Here is an 11,153-nt window from a genome sequence, read left to right on the forward strand (position 1 = left end):
CCACCTGTTGAGGGATTCACCGGATAAAACCCGACCGCCACGCCCGCCAAACGGCACGACAGCGAGGAGCCGGTAAAACCGGGTGAGATCAGGACTCGAACCCTGGCAAGCCAGGGTCATCCCTCATATCTCCCATATAAGTTGGTGATAGTGAGATTTGATCCCCCTACCTCTCACTTGTAAAGTGAGTGCTCTACTATTGAGCCACAACCAACTTATGGTAAACAGGGTCTTTGAAAGTGGATTTTGTGAATTGTAAAGTTTGATCAAATATGATTTGACCTTTCTAAGTAAAAACTACTCGAATTTGAAAAGTAGTTTTTGCATCAAAATTTCTGATTAAATCTATAATCTTTTTATCTATATTATATATAATACATTAAATAAGGGCAAATTAAGACACTCATTTTTAAATAATTTACAACATTTAAAGCATAAGTTACATGTGTTAGTAAGGATAAACATGTCTTTTAAACACAATTTATTCAACTTACAAGTTTGGTCCCTCATCTTTAACCATATTATGTTTTTAATTTAACTTGTAAACTAACTTCCCACCCATGATTTTTAAACGACTATAGTCTTTTCATACGTTAATATTTTTGTAAACAAATTGCACCATAAAAACGAGCATTTTAATCTATTTAATTTGGATATGATATTGTTGTAATTTTTTTTCATTTTAAATAAATTAATACGTTACGTAGGGGTATTTAGTGTCGGTTTTGATGGTTTTTAAGTTAAACTTGTGAGTCCAACCGTTAATACTGATTTTTTGTCATCCAAAACCGAACTCAACCATTGAAAGTTGAAACCGAATAGTTACTAACGGCCTGGTTCCAGTTTGGTTTTACAGTTTAAACTTTAATAATAAATTTAGTTTAAAATAATTAATAATTTAAATGTACCATCAATTTTAACTAAAAACTAACATAATATGATACTTGAGATGATCCTAAATAAAAAATGATAATTTTAGCCACATAAATGGTAAATATTAATGGAAAATTTAGGACGTGAAATAATAACAACAAAGATTACAAAAGGAATCATATTGCAATTAGGTTAATTTACAGTCTTTTCTGGTTTGATATGGACGGTTATCTATATAAACCGTGAACCAACCGTTCACTACGTTTTGAAAATTTTGAAACGACCAACAAACCGAAAGTAAAAAAGAAAAAGAAAAAAAGAAGTCAAACCAATGACCGATTTATACGATTTCAAGGTTTTAACCGAACCATAAACATTTATATTTGTACGTGATTAGCAGGTTCAAACACCCGCTGCATCGCGCGGGCATCCGTCTAGTTGTTACTAATGGAGAAAGGGGTTGATGCGGCAAATCTTAGTCGGTTTGTGTTTTAATGTGGCTACACATTCTCTCCTAATTTTGGTTGGGGATGAAAGATGGTGAATTGGTATCTATTAGTTGATGAAAATATGTGTGCGTGTGTGTGATAGAGATAGAGATAGAGAGAGAGAGAACCATGTGTGTGTGGAGAGGATAGAGTAAATTAAAATGGTTATAAGGATAATTGAAAGATAACTGACATCATTAAAGAAGTAAAGATGATGTTCTAGATTAATCTATGGTAGTTGATGGGTAAAAATGATATGTGACACACTACATGATTTGTGGAGTTTTATGATAGTTTCAGGTGCTCTTGAAAAACACTAATCCCCCCTTTATTATTTTAGCTAAAAAGAAATATTTTGGTTAGTTTCAATTTCACCTATTAGCAATTACAATAATATCATAAACTGCTACCAATATTGTTTTTATGGTTTTGACAGTTGTGTTTAATTTGTTTTCTCGATAGAGAAATGGCTCACATAGAGCATGGCAACAAAACTCCATGCAAAACAAAAAAAGAATACAACTTCAAATAATGATACAAATTAGTGAACAATTAGGAACACAACGGCGAGCATCACCATTTAATCCTAACAAATGGGATTGGGTGTTGGGTCTCAAGGGCACCCACAAGTACATGTGAGATTTGATGTCGTCTATCACTCAGTGGCGAAGCTTGGACTCGAGTGTCGGGGGGCCGAACTCAAAATGTAATTAACAAAAATCATAAACGACGGGGACGGCTCAAATTTTTGGCCGAAAACGGGTAAATTTAAACTACGTATAAAACTTTCGGGTGAAAAAACGGATACATTTACACTACTGCGAAAAAAAGTAGGGAGTTTTTGGGCGAAAACGAGTAAGTTTACACTGCATATTAAATTTTCGAGCGAAAAACAGATACATTTACACTACTACGAAATAAAATAGGGAGGTCGGGCTCAAATTTTTGGGCGAAAACGAGTAAGTTTACACTACGTATTAAATTTTCGGGCAAAAAACAGATACATTTACACTAACACTACTGCGGAAAAAAATACGGAGGTCGGGCGAAAACGGGTAAATTTACACTACGAATTAAATTTCAGGCGAAAAACGGATACATTTACACTACCGCGAAAAAAATACGTAGGTTGGGCTCAAATTTTCGGGCGAAAACGAGTAAGTTTACGCTACATATTAAATTTTCGGGCGAAAAACGGACACATTTACACTACTGCGCAAAAAAAACAGAGGGGGCCGGGGCCACCCCTGGCCCTAATGAATCTTCGCCATTGCTATCACTCGAGAGGATGCGAGTTTAGCCTTGTCGAAAACTTGGGCGTTTTGTGCTTTCCAATTGAATTTGAATAAATTTCATCAATAACACAATAATTTATCATAAATATATATAAACGAAATTTTTAAAAGTTATCTTATTGCTCCTTGCATTCCATCAAACCACCAAATTGTTTTATATGTAAATGAATGTTTTTCATGTATTTGACCCGAATTCACAGGTATAGGTTTCACCAAACCTAGATAGCCCTTAAACAGTTTATAACATCTCATTAGATTAAAAATTGATTTCACCAAATAATTGATATGAAAATCCTATAAAAAAGAGATACACTAAAAATTAATATTTGTTTTTTAAAGATATTATTTTTCCTGTTTATAATTAAGAAACAGTTTTATTGTATAAAAAAATAAGTGGATCATATGTCTCACCATACCCAAATAACTTTTAAACAGGGTTATAAAATCTCATATGTTTGTGAAACTCTTTCATCATCAAATATGAAGTATAGTATTAAATTTCTTATAATAAATATAATTAGAATTCAAAAAAAATATATAAATATTATAAACGAATAATATAAAACAACCCTGTAATACGAGGGGATAAAAACTAGTTATATATAAATAATATAACTAGATTACATATTCTCATAAAACTTTTATATGCATACTCTTAACAAAAAAAAAAGGATTTAATCATTGTACACGAATGGTACTTCCTAAACACCTAAGAACGTTAAAACACCCTTAATACCGATTATTATGAATGCTTTAAGGCATATTATTTAAAGGATTTATCATAAAAAATTACAATTTAATACGTTATTGTACGACCATCTCAAGCATATATATTAACAAAATATAAAACCCTATTTGATAATATATCTTTAATATAAACTAATTACAATGACACTTTAATATAAAACTTATAATGGTTATCATTTAATAGTTAGAAAAATTAAAATTTTATAATCAAAACCATCACATTGACCTTAATGAATAGAAAAATATAAATTTTATAATCAAAACCATCACAATGATCAATAATAGTCTATACATAATTAAATACATAATTTAGACAATATAGAGAGAGAAAGAGAGTAGAGAGGTGGTGGTGCTTCAACATGAGAGAGAGAGAGAGATGGTGGTGGTGTATTATGGTTGGGTTGAAGACGTAGTTTGGTTGAATGACGGAGGGACACAAACTGCATGCATGCAAAGCACATGGTTGCAATTGGAACATCATAAAAGGGCATAAAAATCTTTTCAGTGGATTCATAAACAAAATATAGACAAAGGCCTTCAAAGTGATACCGCTCCAAAACCACAAGGACACAAACAATTCAAATTTCCTGGGAGGAGCGCAAGTGGTCTGCACTCCAATACCACATGGACGCAAAGTCGCAAACTACAGTTGGTTCTTTAACCTTATAAGAGCCTAGAGGTGTAAAATCATATATAATAGTGTTTGTGGGTTTTTCTTAACTTCGTAGATAAACATAAAAAAGATCTTTGAGATAAAAAGAGGTCAAACCCTTCGTTAATTGATGCCAAGGACCTCTAGAGGATCTCAATTTTGCGAGAGAGAGAGAAAAGATTGATCCATGAGTTTTGTTTTTCATTTCTCTTTGTTTTTTTTCCCAAAACAATTCAATGTGAAAGCTCGTGGCTTTAAACAAATACTACACTCTAGTATACTAAACTAATAACCTAGTATACTAAGCTCTATTATAGTATTACTATTCTAACATTATGACATAATAATAATATAAAGAGTTGTCAGAATGGAATCTTAAAAAGGTAGAAGAGTGTAATTTTGAACATGGTACTTAAGATAATAATTAGTTGCTTGTCTTCTATGCACCTGTATTAGACTATCCCCTTAACAATCTCACAATCTCAATCTCACATTATAAAATTAATTTTACTCTCTTCAATATACAAAATTTAACCCACTCTAATCTTTTATTCCTAGTAACAACCCAATCTCATCATTTTTTTATTAAATAAATTCAATTTATAATTAGTTTTGATTAACTATATAAATATAATTAAGTAATTATATTTTTTTTAAATATAAAAAACTTTAAATATATATATTAATCAAACACATTTTATAATGTTTGATTTTTTAGATTATAAATCTTATCCAAAAAATCTGACTAACCAGTAGAAAACTAGTGATTCAAATAAGATAATTCAATAATGGTTAAAACTAAAATTTTATATAAAAAATACGATTTTTTAAACAAACTCTATTTTTAACAAAATTTATACCGGAATGCTCACAAAAAAAACTAAGTAAGACTGTGTTTTTAGAATTTTTTTTTAAAAAGTCAAATATAATAAGTTATAAAAACAAAAACCAATATATATATATATATAAATAATTGTTATGAATTAAAAAAGAAAAATCAAAATAAAAAGTAACCAATGGAAATGTGACATGTGTGAATGAGACAAACAAATTGGGTTTGCAATCTGGTTTGCCATTCCGATCGAGATTGCCCCCATTTACTCCTTTTTTTCTTTTTTTTATTCTCAAAATCTCAAGATTGCAATACTGAGAATGCCAATGGCTGTAGTCTTAGAGTGAACAAAAACAATGTGTAAGAGTGACCATGCAACGGGGCTTAGATCAGTATGGATTTAATAGGTGCACACATATAAAAGATAAAGAACAATATATTAAATTAATAATTAATAGGAATGAAATAGAGTTAAAAGGATTAAATCATTTTTTTTTGGTGAGATGGAGACGTGGAGTGAAATAGAGAAAAATAAGTGACGTGGTACTTATGTGGAGTTAAGAGTGGTTAGAGTATCCCCATGACCTAAAATAGGTGCGTAGATTGTGTGGATTTTGAAAACTTAGGGGCACAATATGTAAATTTTTTTGGCATGATTTTCATAACACCACTTTAATATTATGATATATAATACTTAAGCAATATTTGACATGTAAAAATGAGAAACGGAGAGAAATAATTATTGTTATGGATCGAAAAACGAGACCATATAACTAATCACCGATTACACAAAGATTCAATTACCTTCAAATTCTAAACACATCAAAATTATTTGTTCACACTTTCTATTTTCCACTCATTACTCCTTCATTCATCATATTTTCTCTACACCACAACTTCACCACCACCGCAACCACCCCGACGTACCATCATTTCCGTCATCGTTGTAGTCGGTGCCACCATTGACACAATTTTATTTATTTTGAGTCAAAACGTTTATTCGTCATTTGTATTTAATTTCTATAAATTAACCAAAACATGAAATTAAAATGATAATAATTCATTATAACCCTCGTACACCAAATTATCATTATTATTCTTACAACTAATATATTTTGTTACAAAAATGATGCAAAATAATAACAGAACAAAACGGTGGCCGACAGTAATCTTAAAAAAAAGGTATAAGGACGTAATTTGAACATAAGCAACGACTTTCTCGGACAAACCGAGTGGCAGAGAGATTGACAGAAAACTGACACCCAATTTCATCTTTTATTATTATTATTATTATTATTATTTATATATTATCATTTTAATATTATTATCATCATCATTATTATCATATGTTTTTCATCACATCTGACACGGATTTCATCCATCATTCTCAATATTCCTTTCAAACCCATAATTACCTCTTCTTTATTCATTTCTTTCGTTCGCAATCGGGAGCTCAACATTCAGCTCTCGATTGAACCACCAACCAACATGCTTTAATCAATCAATCAATCAATCCGTGCTTACTATTTCAATTTCAATAATATTATTACACAACCAAACCAAAAGTTTTCTTCCTTATCATAATGGAACGAGCTGCAGCTCAATTGAAACGCGGGATCTCCCGTCAATTCTCGACGGGATCCATGAAACTCAGCGCTAAATTCAGCTTCAAGCGTCAGAGTTCCATGGATCCACATTCGAATAACAACAACAACAACAATAACGCTAGGTTCCGATTCGGGAGGCAATCATCCCTTGACCCGCTACGTCGGTCGCCTCCAAAGGATGATTTAACCTTGCCCGGGAACCTAGACGCCACTATGCAGTTGTTGTTTGACGCCTCCAAGGGAGACGTGCAAGGCGTTAAGGATTTGTTAGATGATGGGGTTGATGTTAATAGTATTGACCTTGATGGTCGTACTGCTTTGCATATTGCGGCCTGTGAAGGCCATGTGGATGTTGTTCAGCTGTTACTTAGCCGTAAGGCGAATATTGATGCACGTGATCGTTGGGGCAGCACGGTGTGTATTGGGTTTTAACTTAGTTTTTGAAATTTCAAACATATTGTCTTAAAAATTGATATTGGTACAGGCGGCTGCGGATGCTAAGTACTATGGGAATGTGGAAACGTATAATATCTTGAAGGCGCGTGGAGCCAAAATTCCGGTATTTTGTGGTTGATGTTTTTTTTAGTTTGTTGATGGTTTCTTTTTTTGGATATTGTGATGAATATTGTTTTGATTTTGTAGAAAACTAGAAAGACACCTATGGCGGTTGCGAATCCTCGTGAAGTTCCAGAATATGAGCTTAATCCTCTCGAGCTTCAGATTCGCAAAAGTGATGGCATCTCAAAGGTAATATTGCTTTTATTGTAATATAATTTGTGCATTTTATGGTTTATATAACTATTTCATTGAATCTAAAATCTTATATCAATTTGTGTACATTTTGACAGGGAACGTATCAAATTGCGAAATGGAACGGGACAAAAGTGTCTGTGAAGATACTAGACAAAGATAGCTATTCTGACCCTGAAACCATGTATGTGGTTAGATATAATTTATCCATATGTTAAGTTTTTTTATATATGAACCAGATGTAACGGGTTGGGTAATATGTCAAAACGAGTAAGTTTAGGTGTGGATTGGGTAATGTGTCAAATCGAAACAAATTTTTCCCAAAAGAGTACAGTGTGTGGTATATGATTAAGAAAGTTTCTTTATTTTAATGACAAGTTTACTTCTCTTAGCGAAAATGATGTCCGGTGACTTTCTAACACATGTGACTTGTTTCTTTTAATTTGACTGTCTATATAATTAACTTTTTGTTGTACATGAGCCATTGGTATATGATTTGACATAATCCGGTTCGATTTATTAGTATTTGATTTAAGAGAATCAAAACTGCTAACTCTGCACACATCTAGCCAAGTTCTGGCTATTTGATATATGATTTTCTATTATTGTATTTGACTTTTGTATATTAAATTTAGAGCTGGAGAGAATTGGTCAATTAGTGCTATGATTTATCTCTAATCGGTCAAATTAGAAAAAATAAATAAAAACAAAATGCATAATATGGGTTGAAAGGGTCCAACACGTCAAAATCATACAGATAGTATGCATAATTCATGATATTCATCCTAAATTTTTTCATTTAATAACCAGATTATTATTGTCGTAATTTGGATTTTAATCACATGTAACGCATCACCTACTTATAGGAAAAATCGATAATAAAGCGTTAACGGGCCAGTTTGAACAGTTTTAATCTGTAATTAAATACAACACGTTTTGACCCATACCGTGTTGATCTATTGCTCAACCTGCGCAAGTGCGTAACCACTATAGTATGGCTCACATTACAGTATTACACTAATAACCAGCATTAAACTTTTTATGTATCATTTGTAATTAATGCAGAAACGCTTTCAAATACGAGTTGACTTTGTTGGAGAAGGTGCGTCATCCTAACGTGGTCCAGTTTGTTGGAGCCGTCACCCAAAATGTACCCATGATGATTGTTTCTGAGTATCACGCTGCAGTAAGTAAAAAAAAAAATAATAATAATAATAATCAGAAAGAGTTAATGCTTAAATCTTAAATTCGTGTTGAATTTTTAGGGTGATCTTAGATCTTATCTTCAAAAGAAAGGACGTTTGTCGCCATCTAAAGCTCTTAAATTTGCTCTTGATATTGCCAGGCAAGTAAAATTAAAAATATTAGTTAAAACGGAAACGAGTCAAACAGTTTAATTATTTAGTAGCATAACTAATATAAGCGTATTATATACTTTTTATGTGACACTTTTCACATCTGAGTTAGATTTGATTTGGCAGGGGAATGAATTATCTTCACGAATGTAAACCCGACCCGATTATTCACTGTGATTTAAGGCCAAAGTAAGGCAACTAATTTAAATTAGTTATTCTGTAACATAACTTGTATGGGTTTGAGTTTTGAGATTTTTTTAATAATTGAAATTTGGTAAGGTACCAGAAATATTTTGCTGGATAGTGCGGGTCAGTTGAAGGTTGCGGGATTTGGGTTAATCAGACTGTCTAAAATTTCACCCGATAAAGTAAGATTAGCGCGACCTGTTAATATTGATCAATCAAGTAAGTCTTGGTAAAATATAAAATTATTCTTTTCTTATGTTTCTACTTTCAAAAGTATATGCATGTTTTGTAATTTGTTTGTTGTGTGTTGTTAGTAGATTTATATATGGCACCAGAGATTTATAAAGATGAACTGTTCGATAGAGGTGTGGATGTGTACTCGTTTGGCCTTATTCTTTACGAGGTAACTTTTTTTGTAATCATATTATAAAAGATATTTTATAATAATACTAATCTTAATTTTTTACAATGGTGTCAGATGATGGAGGGTGCCCAACCGTTTCACCCCAAGGCTTCCGAGGAGGCGGTTAAGCTCATGTGTGTAGATGTCCAGAGACCGTCGTTCAAGATAAAGTCTAAATATTATCCTCCGGACTTAAAAGAGTGAGTTGTTCTTCAGTCATTGCTTGTTTGGGTTGGGTTGGGTTGGGTTGGGTTGGGTTGGGTTGGGTTGAACCAAAACATTTTATATTAAAATTTTATAGATGGTTAGTGTTTCGTTTATGGTCTAGAAGATTACATTGTTTAAACAGCAATCTTACTTTTTGAATAAAAGGATTTATATAAGGTTATAATTGTTAACCTTGCTTTATGGGACTTTCTCTATCTGGTTGATTTGTTTCCTTTTCAAGTTGTTTCTTGCCCGCTGAGGTTACAACACAAGTCTAATAAAGCATTTTATAAGTAAATGTGTCGGAACCTTCAAAGGGTGGTGCAGGGTAAACGAGCCGAGCCCTGGCTTATCTAGGCTCGAGCACGCCTCATGAGTAGCGTTTTAAGCTCGGCCTTGGTTTGTTTAGTATTTATTAATTAAATTATTTATACATTCTAAGTTATTTTTTTATATTTTTTAATTATAATTGTTACATAGTGTATCATATAATTTAGTATAATTTAGTTTACCTATTCTTATCATAAATTTATATATTATAATAGTTATAAACATATATATTTAATATATAATATAAAAATTATATAAATAATAAGCCCATTTAGGCTCGCGAGGCAGCTTGAGCTCTGGCTCGAGCTTGTTTAAGCTCTGCTCGATTCAAGCTTTAGCCGATCTCGAGTAGCTCATGAGTGGCTTGGCTCATTTACACCCCTAGTCTCAGGTTCAAATCTTGATTTATTCGTTTTCCGATAATGGGTTTTTATGGCTACATAAAAAAATGTAAACGCTTTAGAATTTCTTTGTGAGTTTTCTCATTCGTTTTCTTTTTTCTTCTTTTCTTTTTGTAGATTGATCGAGGAATGTTGGTATCCGGAGTTGGCCATAAGGCCAAAGTTTTCAGAGGTCATCATCCGACTCGACAAAATTGTTGGAAACTGCACTAAACACGGATGGTGGAAAGACGCGTTTAAGCTACCATGGTACCTTTTTTAACAAATTTTTACTATCGAACTCTGGGCATGTAGCGTGTTGTGCTAATACAATTATTGAATATATTTGCAGGAAGTAAATATGGTTTTTCAATGGCATGAATGTTGAAGATGAAGTGGTTCAGAGAGGATCAGATGGTCTTGTATGGGTATAATACATTGGAGAGATAATTTAGAGTGAGGGGCATAAGTTTTCATTTTCAGAGTTGCAGAAGTTGCATCATAAGGTGGAATCCAATTGTTCTTGTTTTCCTTTTTGTGAAAATTGTTTTCTTATATTTAAAGTTGATACTACCTTGTCATATAATATAATTTTAGTTTCTTGTTTTCGTGTTTTTTTTTTCCAGTTTTCGTTATGTGTTTCAATGCCTTTTAATATAAACGAATTAGAAAGCTACTGAAATAACCATGTTGGTTGTCAAGTTTGTCTAAACGGTTCTTTTTACTTTTAAAATGAGCGATAGTAAAAGGTGGTAATCAGTAGGAGGGTGACACATAACAAATACGAAAAAAATGGTGTATACTTTGGTTCAATTATTATGAACTGAAATATGGTTTAGTAATTAATCAAGAAAATATAATCAAACTTTTAACATGAAGTTTGCAAGTAAGTGATAATTAGATTACTATCTCATGTGTTATAAATGGGAAAAAGTACAAACACATCTACACGTCATGATTATGTTGAATCTTGAAAAATAGCAGGACAACAAATACAAATTAGCTTACTTGACGCATCCTAATTCTGAAATACTTTATCAAGGTCTTT

General features: G+C 32.2%; 1 protein-coding gene across 1 annotated transcript; it reads left to right on the top strand.

Annotated features, from left to right (window-relative positions):
• The first annotated feature begins 6,449 nt into the window (after positions 1–6,449).
• Positions 6,450–10,725, top strand: LOC143564894 (integrin-linked protein kinase 1-like). The gene is made up of 12 exons (XM_077052033.1): positions 6,450–6,908; positions 6,979–7,053; positions 7,137–7,241; positions 7,343–7,428; positions 8,310–8,430; positions 8,510–8,589; positions 8,726–8,788; positions 8,886–9,004; positions 9,103–9,188; positions 9,264–9,388; positions 10,244–10,375; positions 10,458–10,725. Exons 1-12 carry the CDS (start codon positions 6,471–6,473, stop codon positions 10,462–10,464), a joined length of 1,437 nt encoding a protein of 478 aa, XP_076908148.1. The 5' UTR covers positions 6,450–6,470; the 3' UTR covers positions 10,465–10,725.
• The last annotated feature ends 428 nt before the right edge of the window (positions 10,726–11,153 follow it).

This window comes from Bidens hawaiensis, unplaced genomic scaffold, assembly GCF_021521415.1.
Source record: "Bidens hawaiensis isolate Kalapana, Puna unplaced genomic scaffold, B.hawaiensis_p1.1 tig00022174_1, whole genome shotgun sequence".
NCBI lineage: Eukaryota > Viridiplantae > Streptophyta > Magnoliopsida > Asterales > Asteraceae > Bidens > Bidens hawaiensis.